Consider the following 15,405-nt stretch of genomic DNA (forward strand, 5'->3'; position numbering starts at 1 on the left):
CAATTAATGTATTTCTGCATTTTAATCACATTTAGTTCCTTTTAAATACAATACCAATGTTATAATCACATTATTATGCAAAATAATTCCTGGCCAAACATCTAAAAAATGTAGTGCTGAAAAAAACCCATGTTTAATACATTTATGCATGCCTAGTGTAGCACAACTACATTTTCTCTATGGATGAAAATGAACATCAAGCAAGAATCACAGTAAAATACTTACAAAAGATTAATTACTACCCTTGAATGCATGCATACAGTTCTTCATACATGAAACCTAGATGCCAAACACCTTTGAAAAGCCAAGATCATGTATGAATAGGCATGAATACTATTACCACATACTTTGAATAATGAGAGTAATTGTAAAATGATGTTGTATGACATTACACTGCTAAATGAAAAGCCAGAAAAGGCAAAATAGTCAAGAAGTGCAACTTGAGTTGGCTTATTTGGCAGTATAATCTCAGCACAAGATTAAAGTACAAAACTCTAGTAGGGATGCTTGTGTCAAGCAGGTTTTCAGCTGTCCTTCTGAAAGAAATGCAGGTAACAAATTCAGATCCCTGCATTTCTCATAGTCTGCCACAAGGCTAAGAAGAAATTTTATCCCTTACCCGTATTTATTGCTTTCAGCAAAGCTTATAAGGTATGTCTATTAAACATTTAAACATTAAACACTGATATATGTCTTTGCTTCCAAAAATTTCAATGTGTTAGGCCACATTTAAAGAAAAGAATCGTATTTAAGCAAACAGAACTACACTTCTGTAAAGATATCTCTGGACCACATTCCTTTTAGAAAGTGCCTGCAATGTTTTGGTGAAATGTTCAACTTCTTTAGCACAAAAGATTAAAAAAAGATCAAATGTGGTTTTCCTTCAATTTTCAAAGGCTTTTGAATGACTCACAACTGAATGCACAAGGCATAACTAAAGGGTCATGTTAATAAATCAAGTTTACATTACTTCACTAGCCACCTAACCTTCATATTGAAGTTACTACAATGAACCCAACCTACTGTGACACAATTTCATAGCTGTACCATTAATGCTAATTATGTAGACATTTCATCCTACCCTCACCTCCAATCAACAAGGATTCTTTCAAAGGTACTGGGTAATTTCTACACTAAATTGAATGATTATCCAAGCATCCATCACAAGCTAACCTCTGGCAAATTACAAAAACCTGCATTGCTGCCACAGAGAGGAATGAGAGCAACTCAAGACATGGCAATACTGCTGTGCGTGTAAGTCAGTGCTCTGAGCTGAAAACTAGGGCAGCTTTGCCTTCCCTTGTCTTGGATTAACAGCTCCACAGGAATTCAGTACTAGGATCAAGCTTTAGTCTGTCTGCTAATGCACATAATTTGTGCTTACTGCAGGAATATAATACAACTTACAGTCCAACAAGGTTAAGTGCTACAAATGAAGTGATATTTCTTTGCCTGGCAAATCCATTCTGTGTTTGTGACTCCAATTCAGTGTGGATGTTTAACTGTCTAAAATATATCTCACAAAGCTGTATCTTGTATAAAGTAATTTTGTAAGATTCAACATCTTAATTTCTTGTTCATGTACACGCTAAGACCAACACAGGGAGAGCAAAAAACGTGCATTACAATTGCATACACAAAGCAAATTAATCGTTGGAACAAAATTATTGCTATTTCCAAGTGAAGTGCAAGGTCTTGAATGAGGCCCTGAGCTTTGCAGCAATAATAATATAACATTAGGTACAGCAAAACAGTTGTCATAGTGAGTCATCTCATACTGGGGTCCCAGACTTCAGAATGCTTGAGAGGCAAAATTCTCCTCCCAGCTTCATACCAGCACTAGAAATACCAAGACAGGTTTCTAGCAGATAACTGCAGAGAGTGTTTGGCAATCAGAGAGATGCAAAAGATATTGGTAACTGTGATAGTTATGATCTTCAATTTCTTAATATGGAATTAAGAAATACACTAGACAAATTCTGTGTGACAATAATTAAGATCAGCATTCCCTTTCTACATTAAGAAATTCTAAATCATTCTAGTATTTATAAATAATTACCTTTCAGTTGAAGGATTCAGAGTATTAGTTTCACAAAGGCTGAATTCAGTATCTAAGTGACTCAGAATTTCCTCTTTCCATGCCCACAGGCACAAAAATCAGTATCTCTCACTATAATTGATTCTAATTTCCATGTTATGTTAGCAGCAAAAATCATCCTGACATGTTTGGGTCAAGTTTTCCAGGGAGAGGAAAGGATTCAGCTCATCCAGCAAGACCCATTTTGTCCTCAGTGAGGAGAAAAACACACATCTAGAACTCAATAAGCCCCATTCTCATGCCAATGACAAAAGTAATTTTGAAGTTCTTAAAATGCCGTATTGTCTCTTGATGCTTTTGTCAATATGTATTTACTCAACTCCCATATCTTAAATGTCAATTATTCACAGCTGATATATTTTTTGCAGTGTACTCATTCACTGCTCAGCACAACTAGCATTCACAGACATTACAACATTTTAAATAAAATTCAAGCAGAAAGGAACCAAGGATAACATAAAACAAGCAGAAAGGAACCAAAGATAACATAAAACAAAGGATTTCAAACCCTTTCCAAGGTATTGAGAATGATACTTCTGTATTATAGAATAACTACCAAAAAACAGCCAGTTGTAATTTGAAGTTTTTAATGGATGGAGGACCTATATATGTGTCTCTCACTGCAAGGCTTTATACTAGCTTTGACTTAATCTTCTCAGCCTTCCCCTTCGCTCTCCCAATTTTCCAAAACCACCATAAAGTGACATATACATCATTTTGGCTCTCCAATTTTCCAAGAATACCATGAGGTGACATATACACCACAACACACTACCATGCTCAAATATCACTTTTTTTAATGACCAATAAGTTATGTTAACCCTACTGCCACATGATTACATGAAGAAGGGCACATATTTGGGACATATTTTAGGAGGCCAGATGCACAAACAACTGAATTCCAAGAGGCACATGGCCATAGTATCAGCAAACCTAAATGCTCTGATATAAAGGCCTTGCATATGGTGGTTTTTGGCAGGGTTTTTTGAGTATTAGCTAATAGTAACATCTTTTCCACATTCTGAAACTCAGGAAGTTTTCTAAAAGACTTAAAAATAAATCTTCATTAAACAAATTGTTTTTTTCAGCCAAATCTTGTAGGTTTTTTGGATGCAAGCTTTCTGTATAGCACATAAACACTAACACTATTTTCAGTGAAGACATGTTCACTACTTTGAACGCACCATTTCTATCCACCTGCAAGAAAAACACTGCTATCAAATCGTTTTGCACTATTTTCAATTTTGCCATCTCTGCTAAACAAGAGCTAGATTTCTGTAACTAGAAATCTTCAGTGTCTGGTAATTAAAGTAGAAACCTTAACTTTTAAAGTAGGACTTTTATCTATGCTTGTCCTTAGCATTACAGATTTTCTAGCTTGTTTGTAAGAGTTCTAGGCTTACTGATATATGACTTATCACCCTCAGTGTGCATGCCCATACACATCACTGTTGTAGCCCACAGTACCACAACTCACAAGATCAGAACAATCTGAATAGGATTTTAGTCCTACTAAGAACAGGAGGAAAATCGAGCCAGAAAGTCAGAGTCAGATATAACACTTGTGTCCGGAGAGGATTTAATGTTGAGATGAGATGAGGTTATCCACATTATCTTTTTCTAAAGTTACACAACAAATTCTTTGATTGCAACAGTTTTTCAGTGCTTGTAACATTGCCAGACTACCATCTTCTATACTGCCAATATAAAATAATTCAGAAGATGATTTCAGTCAAATAGCTCTGCTTCAGGGAAAATACTCAAATCTGCTGTATTTTTGGATCTATTCTTAACAAACCTGGTGAGTCTGTGCTTTGGATGAAGAACTTCCAATTCAGAGAGAATTTTCAAAAAATGTACATATTGCCTAAGAAAATGAGAACCACAACCTCTGACAATATTAAAAGGGACCTGAAAAATCAGATTAAGGACTGGAAAGAAAAACCTTATCCAGCAACTTATTTCCTCATCAAATATGAAGTCAATACCATTTTATTTACCATTTTCACAATAATTATGTATTTACAAATATCATTAAATGATAATAAGAATGGACAAATGGGGGTGAATAGCTGTAACTACAGAAATGTATTTATTCTGCTTAGTACATGGAAGTAAAATATATATTGGTCAATGGCAACTTAAAATTAGTTCTTACATCTGCAACATAAGCTCTACTTTTAAAAAGTATTACTCTTGGACAGAGTAGAATCAAAAAGAAATTAAGTCATCAAAGCTGAAATAACACTACTGTCAATTTCTGTTGAAAATGGGCAAGTTCTAAGTCTTCTAATAAAAAGTGAATTGACAGAGCCAGTAGTAAACTGATTAAACCTTAGTAGCTACAACTTTCTAAGGTTCCATCTGTTCTGTACATGTGCCACCCTGGGCCTTTGCCAGATCCGAGACCTGGGACTCATTTCTGTATTGTTGGTGACACAACACTCCTGCTGTGCTCTGTCAACAAAGTAGTAGTGCCTGCTGGGAGAGAGGTGACAAACTTGGAAATGTACAACACAATTAATACAGACAGTTTGGTAAATAAAAACTTAGGTTGCTTGTCAAGAAGAATAGAAAATATGGATGAAAAAAAGAGGGCACGGGAATATAGCCAAAGCATTATATAATACCACTAGGAGAAACTAAAAATTAAAACTTTTGGAATATCTGCTGAAGAAGTGAAAACAGAGTGAACAAGAAACAGTCTTACAAACAACTTGGAGAAAAGCATAAAAACTTTTTAGCGTGATGGCTCCTGACAAATCTGCAAAGACAAGAGATCTGGTTGTATGAGGCATACTCAGAGACAGTTGCTTTGAAGAAACATTTTTGTTGATGTACACCATGGAAAAGAATGGTAAGAGTGCCATATCAGAGCACTCCCTCTGGAGAACGGTCTATTTACAGCAGAAGCACTGTTTAAATGTGGAAAAAAAATAAAAGAAATTTTAAAATGTTACCTACCAGACTGAGGCAGCTATTTATTCCTTGAGCTTTGAAGAAACTATTGATGTTACTGAAAAATATAATAGCTGAACTAGTCAAGATTAAATGGAACTTCTCATTTAAAACTGCCCTAGTACCACAGGGTAACATAAACATCATCCTCAAGAAGATTCTTAAACAAACACAGAACTATAGAGGAGTAAACATGATATTTAAACAGAATAAAGTGTTGCTTGTAAGTCTAGAACAATTAAGGAGTAAGTAAGTAAATATGATACCATTTGGAAGAGTCACCAGGGCATTTGTAGAATAGTTGCACATCTCAAATCTAATACAGCTTTTTTAAGTTATAAAAACATGTCCAGGACAGAAATTTGATTGACAGCATACTGCATTTCAAAGGCACTCCCCAAAGCCTACTCAAGAAAGTAATCTCCTCTTAGAATAAAAGAGAATGTCCACTGGTGAAAAGGCAGGAAATAACGGTGGACCCGATAGTCAGCTTTCACAGTAGATGGAACAACCAGAACAGTGTCACAGGAACCTGTGCAGGAACCTGGACTTTTCAATGTGTTTGGGGAGGAGATGTCCACAGATGCTACTCAGAAGAGAAAAGATACAGATCAACTGTTAAAACATGCATGACTCCTTTATTGGGAGTGACTGGGAGGTGGAACAGGAGATTAAATTCAATGTACATAAGTATAGTGTACATAAGTGAAATGAAAGGTGAACATGTTTCTAAATTTACATAGGCATTGACCTCTGAGCTGGTTATTCTCACTTACAGATAACTTGAAAAATGTTAAATTAGATTAGACATTCACAACATAAACAGTAAATTCAGGGCTCAGGAGACAAATAGGCATCAGGAATTATTAGGAAAGAAACAGAGAACAAAACAAACCCCACCACTAAACCACTCTGACTGCATGTTATACTGAATGTTTCATTGGTTCTGTTTTTGGGTACCAAACAAAACAGAGTCAAAGCGGAAAGTAGAGAATGTTATTGAGTAACTCCTGTATGAGGAACAGCCAAGTAAAATATAATTATTCAGCCTAGGGAACAGGGAGAGGAGCCATCCTCTCTTTGCAGCATTCAGTCACATAACAAGGAAGCAGTTGTTCCCCGTGTCTTCCACTGGGAGACCTTGCTGAAATCACTCGGAAACGTGGAAAATGACAGATTCAACTTTAACAAAAGGAGACTAATCTTGACATTCCAGGTAATTAAGCTGTAGACTTCTCTGCCCCAGGCTCTTAACATTAAAGGCATCCACGAGCAGATGAAAGACTAGGCCAAATTTCAGAAGGAAAATGCATCCAGATTCACCAATCCAGCCATGCCACCTCTAGTTATGGATGGTTACAAAACTACCCATGACCACCATGGTTTGTTTGCATTTTTTTCTCACTGTGCATGTGCTGTTGCCTCTGTTGGAGTCAACAGGCAGAGCTGGATGGCCTCAGTTGGTACAGCTGGGTTTGTATATGCTGTTAGATAACAGAAGGAGAAACAAGACTGGCTAAAGAGACTCAGGACACTCAGGAAAGTGACAGAACATTTGCCACAGGTGGTGTAGTATGAAGGAGGGGTGTACCAGGCATAACTGGTAATGTTTTGATGTCAGGGGGAGGGGACTGCAGGAATCAGTGTGGTCAGGGGATTGGAAAGCAATAAAAAGGGAGAAAAGGTTTCACAGAGGAAAGGGCTGTTTACCCTAGGAGTCTGAGTGTTGGTTTCAATCCTAGAATCATTAATTAGAAGTCAATAAACAAAATAAATTAGGAAAATGTGTCCTGATTTAGGAGGCTACCTCCAATTAATTGAATATTCTATGTCTGTCAGTATTTTTCACTTGAATCTCCCAGTTTCTCTTCCCCCCACTAAACAGTAAGTTCTATGATGAACATTAAAACTATTTCCTTCAAGACCTCTACAGAAACAGAAGATTCTGTTGTCAGAATCTTCATCTCAGTAGTATTAAGTTTGTGGAATGGAACCTCATATCTGTTTCCAGTAATGTGTCAACTCCTGAACTTTAGGGTTTTTTTCATGTAAGGTATAATCTACTGTTTAGAAATGCAAAGAAGAACGCAGTACGAGTTTTAAATTGGAGTAAAATACTAAAACGAACAACGTTAAGATCTCACCTGCAGTAAGTATGAGCAAGAGGTATCTGCACTGGAACTCTCATTTTGTACCGTGTTCTGCTGAGTAATAGCATCCTCTTTCTTTCGTTCCTTCTGCCCTGCTTCATCATCTTCATACTCATCAAGGCTCTAAAATGAAAAATATTTGGTTATTAGTTATAGTCCTTGTATGTTGCTTCATATATTTCACAAAATTCATGCATCAGTGAATATCTTCAAATATTAATTTCATATTTCAGGAAAGTCTAATTAAATGTTTAAATGCTTTTCTTTCCAACTAAAACAGCTTTTTCTTCCTGACAAAAGTAAGATAGTCAAAACATGATCTGGGCAAGTTCAGTGCTAATCCTGCTGTGAGCAGGAGTTTGGGCTACACCTGAACTTTCTTTCACTGGAATGATTCTTCAACCCTGTCTGCCATGTGCAACTGTATTACCTTTACACAAGAGATTTTCAGGAAATCCAGAAAAGAAAAAAAAAAGTTAGTTGTACTCTTCACTCAACAACTGATCTTTTTTGACATAGTGGCACCTGCTGAGGTTGAAGTGTCAGTCTCAATCACCCATTTTAATTTTGGCCCTCTTGGTTTTCATTTTTTCTTTGAAAATTTACCATTGAAAATCAGTATTTTTTTAATGACTTGGACAGTCATTAAGTACTCACAGTTTTACACACATATGTAACGTTTTGACCCTTCAGCACAAATGTTTCATACTAGATTTGCTGAAATACTTGCTTTGAGAGGATTAAGTTTCTAAAGCACTGATTGCTGTCAGGCCAGACAGCAGTAAAAGTGAGTAGGCAAGTAAATAAAAATATAAATAATCAGTATTACAGCCTCTGTCCTAGCTCAAAGCCACGTTAAGGCCAGCTTTGGGCTAAGTCAGCTATGTTAGAACAGCAACTTAATGCAGACAAAGCTAAAAAAAAAAAAACCCAAAACCTCCGATCATGACATCACAAGCTGTTTGCCAGCACTCTACATCAGAATAAGAGATGTGTGAAACCTTGTACAGAAACACAATAATCAGGGAAATAACCCATTTAAGAGACCAAAAAGCTTCTAGATTGATGTACAGTACCTTGAGAAACAGAGAACAGGACTAGCAGAGAACAAAGATGAATGTCAAATTATTTCAGTTGACATTTCTAATGCAGTAAAAACTAAGTCAGTATTCTGAGGCTCAGGTACTGACAATCTCTGTCCTCACCTTACACAAAGGACACCAAACTAGTCAAAAATATATAATGAGAGTGCTGGAATACAGTATCTTTAAAAATAAAGCCAGTGTTATTTGCTAGCTGAAAACAGCACTAGTATATCAAAAACTAACTCCAGCTCCTCCACAGCAAACACTCTGGTGATACACGTGTTGAAAACTGGCACACCAGAAAGGGATATGTTTCCACAAGTGAACCTGAATAAAAGCCATTTAAACTCTCCACAGCAGTGCTCATGACAGCAACACTAATGCAATTTCACTGGTCTACTTCTAACCAACCTTTCAATGTAACTCATGCAGACCTGCTCCTATCACTAAGGCACACTTAGAAGGTTACTATGGCTAAATCATTACACATTCAAAAACACTTTCAATGAGTCTTTTCTTATAAAATAATTACAAATATTTAATGTAATTCTTTAGGGTCCATTTGTAACAAAGCATTTAAAAAACACTGCCAAGGCACATTCTAGGGAATGATCTTTAAATCAACATCCTCTACCTTTTAGAAACTGTAAAACTTAAAAATTTTTATGGCATACAATTATGTCCTAATTTATCCCACATTCATATTAAGCCATTATGAAGTGACACAATAACAAAATAATAAGGCCCTACCACAACAAGAAATGGAGTCATCTTTGCCTCTTACAAAGTCAGCCTTGTTCATAAAGAACTGGGAGGTACACAGAAGTTATCATGTAAATTTTAAATAGTGTCATGCAGATGAAGAATGATACTGTGTTAGAAAAACAGAAACATTTTCAGATTGGTTTTCGGTCTCCAAGTTGTCATGACAGAGAATGGAAACAACTTTGCATTTTCAAGGGAAAACATTCCTTAAGGAGAAAAATGAAGCTCAAATACCAATATTGTAGGAAAAGTCTTAGTAGTGACTAAGTAGGTAAGTGTACCTTTCCCCGGAAATCCTCTCCTTCAGATACATGGTTCTCAGAAGATTTCCAAAGACAATGAGTGGTCAACAGAAATATTTTTCTCTGAATATAATTACATCTGTAAGGAAGAATGTTCTTCTCTCTTTTAATATAAGATCATCTGCTACTAACCATTCTTTTAGCAATTTTCAACAGGAACAAAATCTGGTATGAAAGTTCTAGCCATATAATTTTAAACTAAACAGTTGGGATTTGCCAGCAATGTCCATTCCCACCCTTTCCTTTCTTCTTGGGAAGGTCCAAGACCACCAAAGTCTGCAAATCAGTACCATTGAAAGGTATTTAACCACCCCAAATAATCCATACTTCCAAGGTTAAAGGCCTTCTTCCCAAGCACAGAACAGTCTGTTAAACAGTTTATGTAAATCTAATTCTGTTTCAAAGGCTATGGGGGCTTGTTCCCCACTCCAGTTCCCTTCACTGCAGCAGGTGTCCCACCAGCTGAGGTCAGCAAAAGTTTGAGTGGTGAGAACCACAGAAGCACCAGGCTTTTTATGACTTGTAAGAGATGAGGTGGAGGAATCACGAGTGCAGGTTGGCAGTCACCATCCACGGCTGGCACAGCACATCTGGCCAGGGCTGCCAATGCCTTTCTGCCCCAAAGCAGACTCATAGTCACTGTCAGAGGCCGTGGTTTCCCAAACACAAGGGTTGTGTTCCCCTTCCAAACAAGCAGACACACCAATTCACACAATGTTTACAAAATGCAGGCTAAGCACAAACCAACATGCTAACAACTACATCATTTAAACCTTTTACTGCCTTTTAGGAAGTTATTAAGTTTTGCTTCAATAACCATTAGCCTTAAAAGGAAATCCACTAGTTTTGACTCATGATGAAATAAGCTCTTATTGAAATATCCTGCTTATGCACTTCATCTTCAGTTTTTAATTACTATATTATTGCCATTTATCTTCTTAGCTAATTTTTAGAGGAATAAAAATCAAGAAAACCACATTTCACTTTGTGGGTGAGGGTTGATACACTATTATTGAAAAAATTAAAAATGTTTAAAGTGTTGTTAGACACTTTAAAAACTGGGTTTTTTCAAATTGCCCTGCAGCTGAAACTGCCTCAGCTCACAAGACATTTCAATTAGCTGGATTACTGTGTTGTTCACGTTGCAGGCTCTCTCAAATACTGCACTTTGCTGTAAAAACTAGTTTCACATCATTGAAAAAGACGTAAGTACAGCAATTACTTTCTCTGTCAGCACAGCAGAGAAATGGACTTGTAACCACTGAGGTGTAATTCAGACCCATTATATAATTCTGTCCATTCACTTTCCTCTGCTTTTTTATTTTGCCACTAGGCACATACCATTTCAGATTCTTATTTTCCATTAAAATCATCTGAGTTTTGTACAGTAGATATTCAATGTGACATTCCCACATCTGATCTTAATATAAGGAATCCACAGAAATTTTTTAGGTTTTCTAGGATTTCAGTAGATGTTTGAAGCTGTAGTATAAACATTTTTTTTGTAAACCTCTAGAATGGAAAATACAAGCAGACTAAGATGCTTTCAAAAGAATCAGACTGAGGAAAGAAACTGCCACAAAGATATCTCCACATTCCAGCACACCACCACCTCCAGTTTAAGGAGACACTGTACAAAGAACATCTCTAATGACTCACTGGTTTGCCTCCTATAAATATTTGTGCATTGCTAAGAACAAGCAAAAGTTGGGGAAGGGCTGTCTTTCCCCTGGAAAGAAGCAATATTTCTATCCTGTGCAGATCAGTTTATAAGTATGCACAAGCTGCTCTCGCCACAAGGAACCGCACTGAGTCAAAATGTCCCCGTTCCTGCACTAACCTGCTTCTGCCTTACAGCACATAACTGAGGGCTCCCAGCTCATTTCATCAAAGGTCAGTCAGGTTCCTTTCAGCAGTTTTAATTAGCTCAATTGATTTTGCCTGGACCAGATACAAGCCCATTCAAACTACTTATTTCGCAGAACTCCAGGAATGGTTGTGCTACATCAGCTTTTTGTAAATGATGAGCACTTAAGATAATTCCATATTTAACCAGTACAGCAAGATGTGCAGGCAGATATGTACTCTCAGTTAAAACTGATGTTCAACTTCATATTGGGCAATAAACAGAAACTCTACATCACAAGCACCATCAGTTATCTCGATGGGCTCTCCTACCTTAACCATGGTAGTAATGTCAGAGAGGAAACAAATCGAGGCATCCTCCCATTTCCCTGAAACAACTACAGACAATTTAAAAAGGCAATTTTAAAAAATCTATTTTACCATAAGAATATTTCCCATGCTGAGAAAAAGTTCAAAGTGCACTATCACAACTTCACCTCAAGACATTGTAAAACTGCAAAGGTTTCTATTAAATGTAAGTATTTTCTAAAAGCTTCAACAGTAGAAATACAAGACAGGATATAAGAATAGCTTTTAACTCTTAAAAAACCTTATCCAGGCAATTAACTACTGCAACATACATTTTGGAATTCAACATTATCTTTCCCTTTGCTGACCAAGGAAAAACCTGGAAAATTAACTGAATAAAAGACAACTATCTTACACATATCTTACACATGATTTCTCTATAATCACTCCTCTTACTGCAACATTGAGAACCAAATGCTTCCTTGCTTTACCATGCACAACTTTGGTATCAGCTAAATACCATCTCCCTATCTCTTTGCATAGTATCAAAGGCTTCTGTCAGCTCCTCCCATCAAAACCAAGCAAAAATCCCAAACCTCTATGATTTAAGATTACATATCTTTTCCCCTCTGACACACTAATTCTAACCATATTAATAACACACTTTTATTACGCTGTCCAGACAACACCCAAAATATTTAAGTAAGACACATTAAGAGTAATAAAATCTTTTTATTGGAATGACAGTATAATTGGAAAAATTGCAGCTTTTTCATTCTGCAAGCCTTTCATCACATTTCACTTGCTGAAGTGCTTTTCTTTACAAGTTGAAAACCATTCCTATAGAGGTGAAACAAATAATGTTATTCCTAGGAACTGTCTAAAACCTACAAGCAGCGGTATCAATTATGCAGCTAAAGATTTTATTTTTTTAAGACTTCAATTCTCACATTAAGACAGCCCAGAAAAGGATAATGAACTGCAACACCTTATCCACATGATTTTTGTGCATGTCTAAAAGTCTACATCTGTAACTGGAGCAGTCCAATATCAACCATTAGTATAATCACAAGCATGGATTTTTAACATAGAAGAGTAGCAAAAGCAGGAATCTTTGGTATCTGAGATCAAAAGAGACCCTAGACAAGAATGGGTCAGTGCCCAGCAGGTGGGCCAGAGCACAGCTGACTGCAGCCACAGGATTCGCTCATCCTTGACCATGCTGCCAACAAAGCAATCCTAAAAGACGAGCATCACATAGATCAGTCAAATGCACATCCTGCTCTACAAAATTCACAGCATTCCTGATTATAAGTCACATTTACATTTTTTTAACTCTATCCTTTTCTCACCCATAACAAGAATTTATAAGTACCTGCTTTGTACATTCAATTATATTCCAAAGCAAATACAATTTAAAGTCTCAAAATCCTCTTAGAAATGTTTCGGGTAAAAACCCCAGCATATTTGTCTGTATTAAGAGCAAAATAACAAAGTATTTTGAATTCTTTTAAAGCTTTATGTAAAACATCAACTGCATCAACACCAGAATGTCAATTATCCCTCATTATAATATCAAAAAGCAGCAATGTTTGCAGTTTGTTATGCATCAAAAAACACTGTTTGGTCACCAGTGTTTTCAAACATACCACAAGAATGAGTTCAAAAGTCAAATGTTTAACTTAACTAATCGCCCAAAAATCCTTTATCCCAAGGCTTGTCAAGAATGATTGGTGGTTATGCTTAATTTAACTACTTAGTACATGATAAGAAAGTTACAGAGTAAAATTCCAGGGATCCAAGAAAACTTGTCTTGCAAAAGACAAGCTATTGAGCATTATTAAAATCTTTCTAGAAAGCAGACAGACAATAAAAATTATGGATTGGCAAACATCAGAATTAAGCACCAAAATATTTAAATGAACTCATGGTTAGCATTTTAGAGCCGTTCTGACTGATCAGCACCCAAGAACAGAAGAATCAAGCAGCAACAATAATTGAGGATCCTTATGCAATGACATCCAATTGTTTTCACCTGTTCCACGGGGGCATTATATGAATAGAATTATGACTCATCCAGAAGAAATCCCAACCCCACACTCTTAAAAAGAAAATATGAATCAACATCAAATAAAGGGTGTAAGAAAAAAGCAGCCAAACCCTCCTAATGCTGTTGGTATGATCTGTCTTTCAGAAGCATAGGGTCCTTGCATAGCACATCTCTGTGAGTCAAGAGTGTAAAGAAACATCTCTCTCCTCATTCAAATTTTGCACACTGCTCCTTACTTCTATTTTGACAGTAACATGTCTTTTCCCTCCTCTGCTGATGGTGGACATCTGGTAAAGAGTTAATAAAAACTACAATGTCTGCACAGAAATTACTAATAGTGTTGAACATATGAATCTAAAAGTTACAGAAATGGTCCCAAAAATCACACACACAGGGAAGTGGAGTCAGTCACCAAACCAGTCTCATTAACCTCCTAATAAACATTCTGAAATGATGCATCCTATCTGAAACAAAGATGGCAAACCAGCGATTGAGCAGAAGAAATTCGGTAAAACAAAGTTTGCCTGGTTCAGCCAGGGGAAAAAAAAAAGAGATCTGTTAAAAATATTTGCACTGTTCACAAAGAAATATCTATTAGTTTGCATCATGCCACAGATGTTAGGAAACTACAGTCACAGACTGCAAGAGCAGAAAAGAGAACTCTTCCTCGATGTATAGAAAAAAAAGTGATCATTTAGACGCTTGATGCTCGCCTATGCTACTTTTTCTATTAAACTGGCTCCTGCATTAGGTATGATTTTGGGAGATGTTGGTATTAGAGTGCACGTAAGCAATGGCTGAACAAAAGCCACTCAGGCAACAGATAATGGAGTAAAAATGTCTGTAACCACCATCACTTTGACTTTCACTGCCATGTATTTCTTAGCAAACAGAAACAATGCTCCAAATGAGAGAAAGTCTTATTGTCATGTAGCAAAACAGCATACAGATTGAGCACCCTTCTCTTTAAAGCCACAAAAACAGGGAGAGAAAACAGATCTTGGAGAAGATTAGCAAGCTATTTTCAAAACAGAATTATTCCTTTTAATGTGACCATGTAACACAGAAGAATGTTCTTGCCCCCAGTACATCTATGGTGCTTCTGAAGAGAAATAAAGATGAGGTCAGTACTGGAAGAATGTTCTAAAAGGAGACCAAACAGGTTAATCAGTGGAACTGTATTTCTAACTATCCTATCCCCTAAAGCATGCCGTTTGTAGCCATTTACACTGTCTGAATATCAAGTTGCATTTAATTATTTTTTTTAATGCAGTGACTTCATAGGCTTCTGCTCTCCTGCCTAATGGGCTAGTTGTCATTTCTCTTATTCTACTCACTGAATCTCATTCATTGTTTACATACAGTGGGTGTGGGATTGGTCAAACTAAACAAAGGCAAAAAGGCTGATGAAAAACAACTGAGCACAGGCAAGCCAGGACAACAGACTCAGAACCCATCCCAAAGGGAAAAAGAAAACTTTGGCACAATACTTTTTTGAGAGTTGCACTACGCTTCTCATTTAGGAGTGAGATCTTCTCAAACCACAGAAAAACTGATTAAAAAAAAAATCAATTGGATTTTCTGCTCTTCCAGGTGCTTCTTTTGAGTCCTAACACAAGTAAGTGTACTAACCAGAGATGGACTCTACATTCAGCTGTGGGGCAGAAAGGGAAAAGCAGTACTGAAAAAGGAGTTCAAATAGGATAGGCACTTATCTGGATGAAAAAAAAAAGTTTTAATTTGATTTCCAAGGCAATAAACAAGCACTTTTGATGGACTTAGCACTGTTATCAGGAATAGACAGCACTGATCAAAACCGTGCAGGCAGAAAAAGCACATCTGT

At 36.6% G+C, this 15,405-nt stretch overlaps 1 protein-coding gene across 1 annotated transcript in view; it reads right to left on the minus strand.

The window, feature by feature from the left end:
• Positions 1-15,405, minus strand: part of PAWR (pro-apoptotic WT1 regulator) — a 70,215-nt gene that overhangs the window by 26,571 nt on the left and 28,239 nt on the right. The window contains exon 2 of the mRNA XM_054277689.1: positions 7,201-7,329. Within this exon, the coding sequence (XP_054133664.1) occupies positions 7,201-7,329 (129 nt within the window). The remainder of the gene's footprint in view (positions 1-7,200; positions 7,330-15,405) is intronic.

The sequence above is a fragment of the Melozone crissalis genome, unplaced genomic scaffold (assembly GCF_028551555.1).
Source record: "Melozone crissalis strain CALT ecotype California unplaced genomic scaffold, PUWL_Pcris_2 ptg000004l_1, whole genome shotgun sequence".
Lineage (NCBI taxonomy): Eukaryota > Metazoa > Chordata > Aves > Passeriformes > Passerellidae > Melozone > Melozone crissalis.